General features: G+C 58.3%; 1 protein-coding gene across 1 annotated transcript in view; it reads left to right on the top strand.

Annotated features, from left to right (window-relative positions):
- PLXNA1 (plexin A1) overlaps positions 1 to 13442 on the top strand; it is a 121489-nt gene that overhangs the window by 18903 nt on the left and 89144 nt on the right. The window contains exon 3 of the mRNA XM_056336479.1: positions 3432 to 3614. Within this exon, the coding sequence (XP_056192454.1) occupies positions 3432 to 3614 (183 nt within the window). The remainder of the gene's footprint in view (positions 1 to 3431; positions 3615 to 13442) is intronic.

Here is a 13442-nt window from a genome sequence, read left to right as displayed (position 1 = left end):
CTGGCCCGAACTGGGCCGGGATAAGCCAAATCCTTCCTGGGGCAGCCAGAGAAATGCAGGTGTTAATGAACCATACCACACTGGGATTATTCCTGGCTGGCGATTAACGTGCAGAAAGCCTGGCATCCCAGCCGGGCACTTGGTACCTGCCTCCCGCAGCCTGCTCCCTGGCTCTTCGGGTGTCCCCTTGCCCCACATCCTCCGTTGCAGCCCCTGGGGGGCACAGGGAGATGGGGTGAGCCTGTAATGGTGTTAACTGGCGAATTACTGGCTAATTAATAATGCTGAGCAGCGCGAGGCTTGCCTCTGCTGTCTGCTCCCTCATTGCTTTGGTAAGTGGGCTTGAAGGGAGTCAATGAGACAAGACACGTCAAGGAGACGCTTGCTCTTGCTCACTTGGTGCTGTGGGCACCCCCTCCCGCAGGCCGCTTCCCCTGGGAAATCCAATTTTCCTGACCCGATTTCAGGGAGGCCGATAGTGCTGGGGGAAAGGAGAAGGTAGCTGTGCTGCAGAGGTGGGGGCCTGGGGTGTCTGGCTGCCAAAGGAAAGCACTGAAATAAAAACAAAAGGAAAAAAAATAATTAAGGAAGGGCCAAAACAAACAGCCCCCCCTTGCAGTGGGCTGAGGCCGTGGTCCCTGCAAACGCCCTGCGACACCCGCGCTCGACGCCTCCTGCGGATCCCAGCATCTGCAGGCTGAAACACTGCAAGGTCACTGGCCCTCGCGTGCTGTGGTGCGTGTCGGTCCCTGCCGGCACTGGCTGGGGGACAGCTGTCCCCTCTGTCCTTCCATCCCTCCATCCCACCGCATCCGCCAGGGATGTCGGCTGGTGCCCTAACCCCGCGCTGCGCTGCCGCCCTTGGCCCGACCTCGCCGTGCAGCCTGCCTGTGCTTCCCCAACGAGGCATTTGCCGTTAATGAGCTAATTGTCAGCGTAATTATTTATCGAGGTGGTGTCGGCATCTCTGCGGTGGCGGGCACTCCTCACGGTCCTGGAGCACAGCTGTATTTGTCGTTTCCCAGAGAGTTTGTTGAGACAAAGCAGAGAGGAGTAAACACCGTAAACATCTCTGCTCTTGCATATTCAGCAGCGGAGGGGCTGGGGAAGCTGCAGACTGAGCATGGAAGAGCAGAAGCTGCTCCCAGGGGCTGCAGGCGCTTAAATACCTTCATGCCATTGCCCTTAGCCCCTCTGCTACTGCTGGTGGATGGGTGGAAGGTGCTGGGATGCTTTTTTACTGAGGCAGAGAAGAGGGACTGTCTGGGCCAAAGAGTGTGTTTTCCCAGCGAAATGCCTGAAGGATCCTGGTGTCCAGCTACGAGCTGGGTATTGGCCGGAGCATCGCTTCTGTCTTGCTCCATGGTTGGGAAGATAATTTTCTCAGGTCTGTTGTTTTAAAATGTCTAGCCGGGTGATGCAGAGGAGGATGCTTAGTGCGCGTGCTGGCTGATGGAGAGGAGAGGACACTTGCAAGGCTGGGTGGGATTCAGAGGGTGGGTGGAGAGGTTCTGATTCCCCTTCCCCCTTTTTTTCCTGTGGTCACAGAGGCAAGTTGTGCCCCAGGTTCCTGTTTTGGGGATCCCCGCACCTCTCATGCTTCTCTGTGGGGGTTCCCCCAGTTTAGGGAAGGACGAGCAAAGGTCAAGTGGTTAATCTTTAGCTATGACCTAACTCAGGCACGCAGCAAAGCAGAAGTTAGAGTAACTGAGGAAGCAGCCCAGCATCCCCAGACCACCCGGGGAGGCCAGTGTCCCAGTTTTTTCCTGCTGGAAGGCTGACACAGCACTGAGTCCCCACTGCAGGCTGGGGTGGAACCGCTGGCCTTGGGGCTGGCGTGGCGGCAGGGCGAGGAGGGCGAGCAGCCTTGCCGTGGCTGCAGGAGGCTGAAGCCGTTGTGGCTGTGAGTGCATTGTGCCAGGGCATGGAAAACCGCCGTGTTTTCCCTCCTCGCTGTGGGTGATGCAGGTTGCTGGTGGGAGCCAGTCCGAGCTGACCATCATTTCCCGGGTGCCGGTGAGTGGGAATAGTCGAGCTATGTACTGCCCGTGCGTACGTGGAACTCGGCATTTTCCCATATGCTCTGTGCACATGCTGTATGGATTTAGAACCCCTTGGGGACTGGCATGCATTTGGAGGCTGCTGCTTGCCAAAAAACCTCTCTCCTTTAAATTCAAAGTTACATAAGGAACCTTGTGAAGCAGAAAAATGCCGTGGCCAGAGCAGGCTGGCTGCCCTTCGGCCGTGCCTGCCGTGCTACCCTAACCTCCTGCACCCAGGCTTGCTGCCACACTTGGGAAATTTGGCTGGAGCCCCTCGCTGCCTGGGGTGGGCCAGGGCTGCTGGGGGTGGATTCTGCTGGTGCTGTGTGAGGCCATTGTCTAGCGTTGGGACCTCTGGGGGGCCCGTGTGCCCCCAGGCTGGAGACCCGTGGCCAGGGTCTGTTGTTCTACTCAGCAGGTCAGGGTGAGCGTGGTCGATGGGAGAGGGCAAGTGCTGCAGAGCTGGTCCCGGTCCTGCTCCCCATCCTGCTTCCCGGCTTTCACAGTGGGCATCCCTCTTGCTTTGCCTTGCCCGTCAGGGTGGCTGTCCTTGTCAGAGGTCCCTCCTGTCGCAGCCCTGAGGGCAGAGAGGGGCTGGTGCAGCCTTGCCTCTGCCGATCCCCAGGCAGAGCTTGCAAAAGCTTCTCCCAGACCTGCGGGCAAGCGCTGAGCCGAGGCGGCAGCTGGCTGAGCCAGGTGCCTTGTCTGGGGCAAGGCAGCACGAAAAAATGTGGGGATTTCCCAAAGACATTCCTGTGGGAGGAGGGACAGGGCTGGCAGGTGGGTAGTGTGTTTGCTGGAGGCTCTGCTATGTGAAGTGAGGCTCTTTCAGGAGCCCTGACCCGTTTGTCTTGGCACGGCCTTGGCTGGGAAGTATTTTGTCTCTGGGGGGAGGCTGGGATGCAGGATTCAGCCCCTCCTGCCTTACTGTGGAGCGATTTTCTTTTTGAAGCAAGCACCACGGTGAGGAGGAGAGGGGTGTGTGTGTGTGTTGGGGAGCTCGTGCTGGCATCCCACGTGTCTGAGATGGCTGCGGCGGGGATGGGGGGGGAGCAGGGATGCTGTGCTGGCTCCCGCTGGGTTTGTAAGTGCTGCTCTGTAAGATAAAGACTGAGAGCCTTGGTCTTGGTCTGCAAAGCTTGTTCAGATGCAGAGGGATTGCATGCCTTGGATGTGTCCCAAGTGCCTTACATCAGCACATAGGGAATTTCAGGGAAGCATCAGCTCATCCCTTCCCTAGGCTGGTGTGGTGGGATGGCTGGGACAAGAGGGGCTGCTGAAGCAGCTGTAGCTGATGGCGTAGAGGTGGGAGATGGCTGATGGCCGTCTGGGAGGTCCTGCATTTGGGGCATTGGCAAAAAGATCATGTCTCCTGTTTTCTTCCAACAGCCTCTGCAGATTGATGACAATTTCTGTGGCCAGGATTTTAACCAGCCGCTGGGCGGGACCATCACCATCGAGGGGACTCCGCTTTTTGTGGATAAGGAGGATGGGATGACCTCGGTGGCTGCCTACGACTACAGAGGACAAACTGTCGTCTTTGCGGGCACGCGGAGTGGGAAGATCAAAAAGGTAGGGAAACCCTCAGTCATGCTGATGGGGAGGGATGGCTGCTCGCCTTGCCGGCCTGTTTTGGGGTACAGGTAGGGCTGTGCCCCCCTCACAGCATGACTTGATATTGGGGGTAATGTACAAAGGGCTGGTGAGGGGCAGTTTCCTTTTGATCCTCCCAGCCAGCCAAATTTACAAAACCTCTGTCTTTTGGAAGGGTTATTACCTCGGGGAGTTGAGTCCTGGCTGCTGGTGGATCAGAGCTTGTCCCGTTGTGTCTCAGGGCAGATAGGTTTGCCCTGCAGCTGCCACAGGACAGCTTCTGTCTGTCCAGGTCCATGTGGCTTTGCTGTTGACCTGGGCAGGGTGAGCAGAAGTGGGTGCTGATGGCTGCAGCCTGGTGCAGGGGAGACTTCTCTTCCCATACCCCACCATGGCACGAAAGGCTGCTTGTTGGTGGCAATTAGAAGATAGCTCCGTTTGCCTCTCTCTGCCTGCATCTCCACAGGGCACAGATTTCCTGTTATCATAACATCATGCCTATAATTACAGCTGTACTTGCCCTGTATAAACATAGCTTGTGCTAAATGCATCCTCAGCCAGGGAAAGGTAATGTGAAGGTCCTGGTATGGTCCCTGCCAGGGGCAGGAGAACCGGCGCTTGCCTGGGGGTTCTGGCCCATTGCTCTGTGGCTTGTGATGTGCTCTAGCATCCTGTCCTGGGCACAGCACCCTGTGTTTTTGCTGCTTCTCCTGATGTGTGCTGGTCAGGGTGCCATGGAGGAGGCAGGGTGGCTTCCCTGGCGGCAATCAGGAGCACGGTGCTGTTGTGGACACTAGTTCCCATATGTCCTGCTTGCTCTGCCCGTGTTGCCCCTGGGCCCCTGACCTGCTTGTGGCCCTGCCTGTTAGCAGAGTGTTCAGGGGCAGGGGGCACATGGGCAGCATATGTTGGTGTGGGGGGCAGGATGCTGGTGGTCCTCTCGAGCCCCACATCCTCTGCTTGGCTTTTTGCGGTCCCTGAGGGGGGGCCATGGCGGCGCCAGGGCTGAGCGGGGCTGTGGGGAGCTGACGGAGGCAGCTCGTCCTCCCTTCCGGATCGATGAGGGATCCAGAGGGACTGGTGTCGCGTTGCTGGCGGCTTCTCCTGCCGCTGGGCTCCAGATGGGAGGTTTTAAATGGGGATGGGAAGGAAGGAGCGTGAGGGAGGAGGGTTCACAAAGCCACACGGACAGTGTTAGACCTCTGGTTCCTTACTTATCTGGAAAGGCCGGCGGTTACTTTTTACACAGCAGATTTGTTTTTTCCTCTCCCTTCTTTCAGTTTTTCTGTGGACTTTGCACCTTCAGAGCCACTTGCCAAGAGTGATCTAGGGTGGGTGTCTGGCCAGGGTGCAGGCTGCATGCTACAGAATCGTGGCTGAGGGCAGGACTTGGAGCCCAGGTCTGGTCTGACCATCCTTCAGTCCTGCAGGCCTTTTCACAGCTTGCTTTTTGTTGGTTTCCAAACTTGGTGCTGCAAAGAGCTGGTCTGGCTCTCTGGCCCTGCAGGGCAGGAGGACACGGAGCAGGAGCTCCATGGAGACCCAAGAGGTGGCCTCGGTCCTGTCCCAGCACTGGGATGCCAGGCTGCTTGTGTAGGCTTGTCCTGCCTGGAGTCCCCAACCCCCCCTGGGGTCGCAGATCACTCTGATTGCAGCCAGGGAGCACTTTGTAGGCTCTGAGCCCTGTGCTGCCAGGTCCCCCCTCGTCCCTTGCTGTGACCTTGGGGTGGGCAGCCCAGCCTTTCTGCAGCAGGGGCTGCCTGGCTGCCTGGCAAAGCGCTGCCTCAGCAGCTACCCGATCCTGCTGCCTGGCTGCCAGTGGGGCTGGAGGGAGGGGAGGGCTCCCCCCTGCCTGGGGAGTGCGAGACAGGGGCTGCCGACCTGTCCTCAAGTGGTGCCGACGTGTCCCCAGCCAGGGGATGGGATGCCTGGCAGGGGTCCAGCGGAGTGTGGCCAAGGTAGCTCCTCCAGGTGGAAGATACAGGGGGGATGCATCCCACAGCAGTGGTCACAATCCCTCTGCTTTTATACCATCGGAGTTTAACACTGTGCCCTTGGAAGCACCCGTGTTAGGCTTGGTGCAGCCTGGTGGCTTCTCTGCCCTCCTGTGGGCCCATCCTGCACTTCCCAGTACCCCCTGGCTGCTTCTTTGGGGAGGGAGGGCAGGGCTGTGCCGACAGCTGGGTGCTTCCCTCCCCATCCCCAAGAGCCCTGTAATGGATGCTGCTCTGCCGAGGGGGCACGAGGGGGCACGGATCTCACCATCTGGGCTGGGGTAAGGTCAGGGCAGAGTTAGTGCCACGTCTGGATTTTCCTTGGAGGGCAGCTTCCATGCCCAGCATTTGTCCAGGCTGTTGTGTGCAGACAGAGCCTCCCTTTGTCCCCCTTGCCCCAAAAGCCGTGTGAGCCTCTGGCCGCCCTGCAGCCTCTCCCGGCCCCGCCAACAGTTGCTGCTGCAGGGCCGGGTGCTGGGCAGCACCTGCTGCCACCGCAGCTGCAGGGAGACCCCGATTGCAGGGGGGTGGAAAGATATCGCAGGCAACATCAGATTTGCAAAACTGGCTGTGGGATGGGGGCTGCGGGCTGGGCTGGGGAGGCATGGGGGGGACGGAGATACAGGACCCCTGGAATGCCAAGTGGGTCACAGCGGCAAAGCCCCTGGCAGCCCGCTCTCAGCTTGTCCCTGCAGGATGGCCAGGCAGGCGGTTATCTTTGGCTGGCCCCGAGTTATGCGGAGAGGCCAGGGCTGGAAAGCCTCGGCCCCATGCGCTCACTGTCCTGCATGCCAGCCGTCACAGGGCTGGGGTGCCTGGGGAATTCCTGCCGCTGCCCCGGTGAGCGATGCAGGGATGACTTCTCACGCTGCTGGGGCTGGCAGTGGCTGCTTCCTCCGCGCTCCCGGCTGGTGCGCTGGGGACCCGGCCTTGCACGCTGTGGTCTGGGGTGCTGCAGATGGGGAAGCGCCGTGGGGACAAAAGCTGTGAGCGTGCTGCAGTGGGGATGTCCAGGGGGTATTTGCGCAAGGGAAGTGAGGCTTGCTTGCTAATGCTTGGGTTTTTCCTGGAAACCACCTGTCCTCGCTTGACAATCTTTTCACTGAGCTGTTGTCATTTTCCCAGGTTGTCAGTCTTATTTTTTTGGGTGGACAGAAAGCTGTGTGTGTAATTGCAATGGGAGTTACTCAGTCGCATGCTGGAAAGACATGTTTGATGCTGCACACGTAGTCACCTCTTAACCTGTGCATGCTGAGGACTTGATTTTGGGTGTGCTTGAAGTGTAGTACGGGGAGAGGGAAGAAGGACGATGCTGGAGGGGGTGTGCTGGTGGTGCAACCCCCTCCCAGTAACTGCAGGGTGCTGGGGCTGGCGGCTGGGAGCTGGGGCAGTGGGGCATCCTGGGAGGTGCGGCTGCCCTTGTTAGCTTGCCATCTGCTCCTTGTTATGCAAACAAGACACTGCCTCGGGGCTCTGCTGAGCACCAGTGTGGCCCTTGTGGGTTGACCCAGTTTTGGGTGCTGCCTGGTTATTTTTGGGGGTTGAGCTGAGCTCCTCCCTCAAAGTAGCTGGTGGCTCCCTGCCCACTGCCGTCCCGGCTGCTGCAGGGCAAGGAGGCTGCGTGCGAGCTGTCGCTCCTGCCACAGCCCCGCAGAAGTTATCCAGCACCACCTGGGATCCAGGCACTGAAGATCCCCACGGCAGGCGTGGTTGTGGGGTGGTGCAGCCAGTGCATCCCAGCCAGGGTAGCATTGGACTACACATCCCTGGTGGTCAGCTGAGCTCATTTTTTTGAGGATTATCTGGCTGCCCAGTTGCCACTGTAATCCCTGCAGCTCCCTGCCCTGTCCTGAAACCAGCTGGCCTTGGGTGCAAATGCATCAGGACGTGTCTCCATTGGGAATCTGCTCCCCGCCGGGGCTCACGCTTGCCACAGCTTGTTTATTCTCTCCCACGGAAAAGCACAGCTGAACTGACCACACATCTGGCTTCTTTGGCTTCTTCAGTTTAATAATAATAATAATAATAAACAACAATTCCTCACACTAAGTGGGTCATCCCCATCCTTACACAATGGGATGCGGTGCTCCTTTTCTGTCCTGGGGAGGACCAAGGGGCTCTCCTGCAGCCCCTGTCCTGCCCAGGGCAAGGAGATGGGGGTGCTCCAGGGGACCAGATTTTGGCAGCCCATGGAGGCACCCCCTTTGAGTAGGGTTCTCTTAAAGCTTCGGAGGAGGATGCTTCTGTGTGTTTACAACCCTTTGTGTGTCTGAGCAATATGACCTGAAAATAGGTGCTGTGGGGAGGGGGGGCTGCTGCCTGGTGGCTTTTCGGGAATTTCCTTGTTGCCTGCTGGCTCTCATCCCATCACAAAAGCCCCCATGTGTCGGCCTCTTGAGTATAATGCATGACCTGATCGTGGCCCACGTGAGCTGGAGGGAGAAGCCGTCAGGCTCCCTGCCCGCTCCACCGGTCCCCGTCCCCGCGGGTCCTTTCGCATCGCCCTCTGCTTAGCGCTGGGGTAAGCGGCTCCAGCTGAAAAGGGGCCCTTTGTGTCTCGGCGCGTGAAATCGGGCTCCCGGAGTGCGCGCGAGGGCTCGGCCTCCCTCGTGACCCTGCTGCCAGCTACCCTACTTACTGCCTGTTCCTCGGTGGACTTATTTTTTTTGGGGGGGAGCAGATCTGGGGCATGAAGCCTGCCCTGGTCCCAGCAGTGTCAGCCGGTGACCCTTGAGGGCTCCCCGAGCATCGACCCCAGCGCAGCCCCTGGAAATCCTCTCCTGCCCGTGTTGCTGCCTCTCCCCAGCTGGCTGCCTGGCACAAGGGCCTTTTGTTCCTCCTGCCTCTTCCCTTTGCCCTCTCCCACTCTGTCCCCACCCCGTCCCCATCCCATCCCCTGGGGACCCCCTCGCCCCTTCCCCACATGAGCACAGCCCCCACTAGAGCCTGTGCCCAGCCCCGGGAGGGAAGCCTGCTCCTCCGAGCATGCGTCTGCGTCTCTCCCCAATCAGTGGCAATAATTTTATTGGCATGACAAGGTAGCTGACGGTTGCCAAAGTGAATCCATCACATACCTCTCGGTGGCTCCCCGCCCCCTTGAGAGCTCTCGCCGGAGTCGTGAAGCTGTTTTAATCAAGGTGGAGGCTGGAGAGCTGGTGTGTTCAGTGGATGTGGGGGTTGGAGGGGACGGTGGAGCCTTCCCTGTCCCCCCGCCTGTGGTGGGGAGCGTTCAGCATCTCCCCGTTCCTGCTCAGCAGGAAGAGGCCCCCGCTCGCCAGCGTCGGGCTTTGTTGAGCCGCCCGGCGCTGAACAGGATGTCTCATTGTTGGAGGAAACAATTAGAAATTCATCGTGAACCGTTGGCCTCGGGGACCGGCCGGGGTGGCAGGGCCGGGGCTGCAGGCAGCTGCCAGCTTCGTCCTCGAGTGACTCCTGGAGGGGGATGCCTCTGGGGTTGGTGCTGCTGCCTCATGCGGGATGGATGGGGATGGGTGTTTCCACCCTCCTGGCCCTCTGAGGGATGCTCCAGCATGCTCATGCAGCCTTGGGGAAGGAGAGGGTGTGTTGGGGGTTCCCTCCCCCCAGACCATGCTCCTTCCATCCCCCCTTTACCCCCAGGCGTTTTGACTCACAAACCATAACCTTTTTTTTTTTTTTTTTTATTCGCCCCCATCTGCTCCGCTCTCTGCACAAAGCCAGCAGGTGAGTGAGGCCTGGGAGCTGGCGCTCGGCCAGCCGGGGAGGCAGCAGCAGCCAGCCCTGCTCCAACCTTCCCGACCGAAAGCGCTGACGGTGCACGTCTCCCTCTCCCCGGCTCTGGCGCCGGGTACCCGCAGGCAGCGCTCTGCCCAACCCCATCCATCAGCCCGCTCCAGCTGCCGGAGCCGCTGGTGGGTAAGGCAGCATTGCCACCCCGCTTTGCCGGTGTCGGGGCAAGGTGACTTTTGGGGAGCAGCATGTTGCAGAGGCTGGAAGAGGCTCAGGGATGGAGGCGGATCCTGAAGACCCCGTATCTTCAAAAGGGCTGCTGGGTGCAAAACCTGGCTTCTGTAATTGCCCTGAAAAGGGGGTTGTGAGCAAAATGCCTCTCGGCAGCCCCCTGAGCTGGCTTGTGCCGCTCTGCAGGCTGTGCTCAGGAGCTGGCGTGTCTGCCAGCCCAACACAGCAGCATCGCCTTCGCAGCCAGTCCCTGCGGACCGACCCGTGCCCTGGCAGGGGCTACCAGCTTGGAAACAGGATGGAAGCAGGGCTGGGAAAGGAAAAAGCAAGCACCTGGGGGTTTGTGTCTGTATGCTGTCGCTGGTCTTGCCCCTGCTGTTGCGGGGCTGCGTGAGGTGATGGTGGCCATGGCTCAGCCGTGCTGGGAGAGCAAGGTGGGGAGTGATACTTTGGGGTCCTTGGTGGGGATGCTGAGCCCCCCCTGAACCTCTGGTCAAGAGTTGCTAGTGAACTGCCTAAAGAAAAGGAGCGTGTGGACTTGGCCATCACTGAGGGTGTGCAGCACTGTCTGTGAGCGCAGGGTTCTTCCTCCTGGCTCGTGGGGCTGGTTTGGTTGGTGAAGCATGAAGCTGGTGAGGGTTTTCCTCTGCATCTCTCTGCCGCTGAATGTGGGGCTGTGAGTCCGCCCCCTCCCCCCCCCCCCCCCCCCATGACCCCTATTCTGCTAGGGAGAGTGGGAGCACGACTCTTGCTCTGGACCTCTCCTCTTGCTGGGGACATCTGCGGTGGCCCCTTGGCTACAGGGCAGGGTGAAAAGCCACCCTATTGAGATGGAAATGAGCTGGGAGGTCCCAGCTCTGTTGGGTCCCTCTTGTTGGAGCCATTGTGCCTATTCACTGGCTCAAACACTGACTAATTTTGGCTTTTTAGGTGGGAGAATAGCCCTGGCCTCCCACCAAAGGCAGCAGAGAAGAGGTGGGATGTGAGGAGCTCTGGGACTCATCAGAAAGGCGGTGGTTTGGGAGGCAGGGGCTGCAGGAATGCCTGGATGGGAAGGGGCAGTGCAGGTGTCCTGCCTCACCTTTGTCCAGCCCCATTAACCCAGATTTAATGGTGCCTGAGGAATTTGCCCTGAGCCCATGGTGCACTGGAGATGGGAAGGTGCCTGCTCAGCAGGGTCCAAGCTGGTTTCAGTGTTGTTTGTGTCCCCGTGTGCCCCAGGACTGCCTCAGAGAGAGATGGGACAGTGCGGAAGGTCAGCCATCCCCAGTGCCTGGGGGCTGATCTCCCCGCTTTTCCTCTCTGGACTGGGAGGAAAATCCATCATAAATCAAGAGCGAGGTGGAGGTGTGGTACGGCGCTTGGGGATGCAGGATGTGGACTCCAGCTGCCCCTCGGGTGGCTGCTGGAGCCCCATCGTCCATATGTGAGGCTTTGGTACACATGTGGGTCATTAGTCTCCACTGAAGGTCCAGGGGGGGATGGCACTTAGCCCCAGGCCACTTGGAAGAGCTGCTGTTTAGCCTCCGTTATCCCCTGCCCTTGTTAATTGTGGGATTTTCTGAAATGGAGCAGGAGAACAGATGCTAATGGCAGGCTGGTACTGACAGGGAAGGCAGCAGGAAGGTGCCCCGTGGGATTGGCATTGTGGGGTGAAATATGGAAGTAGAGGAGCAGGGGCAGAGTGATGGTAAGGGTGCAGACCCCAGGGACTGTACCCCTGTTTCTCCCAGGGGCTGACCTTGTTGGGCAGCAGGATGGGGGACAGGAGTTAAACCCCGTCCCGTAGAGTACCCAAGAAGCACCCGAGAAGGGACCGGAGTGCTCAGCCTGCATCTTGCCAGGGTCATACTTAGCCTGCACGATACAGGGCAAACAAACCCAGGGACCAGAGCTGTGCTGATAATCCTGCCGTGCCTCGTGGACGAGCCAATTCCTGGGAGCTCTGCTGGGTGGCACTGGGGGGTTTAGACTTGTCGCCTGGCTAAGGAAGAGGGTCTCCCAGCCTTGGGCGCGTGTGTGCTAATCCTGGCTTAGGCCACCACAATAAGGATAATGCTTAGCATTTTACATGATGGTGCTTCATGATGAAACGGGTTTGATGGGTTTTTGCTTTAATCCCTTGATTGGATGCAGTTGCATGGCTGAGGGTGAACTGGAGTAGACTGGTGGGCAGGGCTGGGGTGGTGCAGCCGGGCAGAGCATCGCTGGAGGGGCAGGAGGAGCATCAGAGCCCTGAGTCCATGGGATGGACTGCAGGTATGGCGTCCACTTTCCGTTCCCTTTCTACCCAGAATGGAAACATTTCCCATTCTAACTTTTTTCCTCCATTTTGCCTTTCTCCTTTATCTCTCCTAGCCCTACCAGTGCTTGAAATAGCTCAGTCTGCTGCAGGCCAACCCCACGTTCTTCCTCTCCTGCCATTTGGTGGTTCCTTGAGGCTCCCCTGTCTCACCTCTGACTGATCAGAGGAGTGGCATTAAAGGACTTTGCACTGCATAAACCTTCCTGAACCCTGCTCAGCTGCTTCCAAGCTGGGAAGTTTCTCCATAAACCCCCCTCTCCCTTTCCTTAGCTGTTGCAACTGAGTTGAGACGGGAGAGGGAGAGTAGGGCTGCAGCAGGGCTCAGCAGGGAATGTGATGGGCAGGGGGAGTGCCATTGTTCGGGGTTTGGCGCTGGATTTCAGGGCCCACGGGTGCTTTCCCTGGGTGGCTTGTGCCGTACCAGAGCTGATCCTGGCACCTCCCCACTCTTTGTGTGCCCTGGGACCAGCCGCCGGCAAGAAACCTCCCTGTGGCAGCAAGAGCAATTGTCTACATGGGAAGCAATAGTGGGAAAGTTTTATTTAATAGACGCTTAGTTCTTTTAATGCCATTTAGCAGCTGGAGAGAAGGAAGAGAGCCAGTGCCGTGTGACAAGCTCATTCTCTGCAGACTGAGGACAGAGCTGAGGTGGTAGGGAGCATCCCTATGGTCTGGCAGAGAAAGGCAGGATAATGTGATAGCACTTTAATTTTGCCATGCTTCATGCTCTTGAGGGCAGCATTGGTCGGTTGCTTTGTGCTGGACACATCTGGGATGGCTAGGGTGTTCAGTGCAGGGACACTGGGGATGCAAAGAGGGGTTGTGTCGGTACAGCCGGTGCTGGGGGAAGCATCTCCCTCCCACTGTAATCCCCGTACGGGCAAAGGAAATGATGCCGGGCTGAAAAAAGCCTGCGTGGTTTTTATTAGCTACATCCCTAATGATGTATTTTGGATTGCTCTCCTGCGTGGATAAAAATTACCAGACCTTGAACAAAGGGGAAAAAAAAAAGTCTCTCTGACCTTGAAGCTGTTCGTTCACTTGTCTTCATTTCATTCCCCTCGGCTGGGGATGCAGGTCAGTTTTGGGTGCTATTTATAGTCCGCTTTGCTTGACGGTTTTCTTTACAAAGCGAAAGGTTGTCACCTTTGTTTCTGATACTGCAGAGAGGAGCTGCTCAAGGGAAAAGGAAGAATAAATAAGACATTTTTCAGAGTGTTCCTATATGTGGCAAAGCTTTGTAATCTGGAAAGATCAAAAAGCCCCAGACTGCTGCGCTGAGCTCCTTGTGCGGACATAGCCAGGGCCCGTGGCTGCCTGGAGGGATACGGGGTGATGCTCTGCCGTGCCGGCTGGTGGCTGCAGGGACCAGTCGGGGCCTTTATCCGCTCCAGAACAGCGATGCTTTCCCTTCCCGGGCAGCTTGGCTTACTTCTCCACATCTGGTATGGTTGGCTTTGGTTGAAACAGCACGTTAGCTTAATTATTCCCTTCTCTCTCCCCCGTGAAGGAAGCCCTGGCTGTGTTTCCCACCTTCACTGGAGCCGCCTGCCCGCAGGAGCCCCGCTG

The sequence above is a fragment of the Falco biarmicus genome, chromosome 4, assembly GCF_023638135.1.
Source record: "Falco biarmicus isolate bFalBia1 chromosome 4, bFalBia1.pri, whole genome shotgun sequence".
Taxonomy (NCBI): Eukaryota; Metazoa; Chordata; class Aves; order Falconiformes; family Falconidae; genus Falco; species Falco biarmicus.
This window is presented reverse-complemented; position numbering and strand designations above follow the sequence as displayed.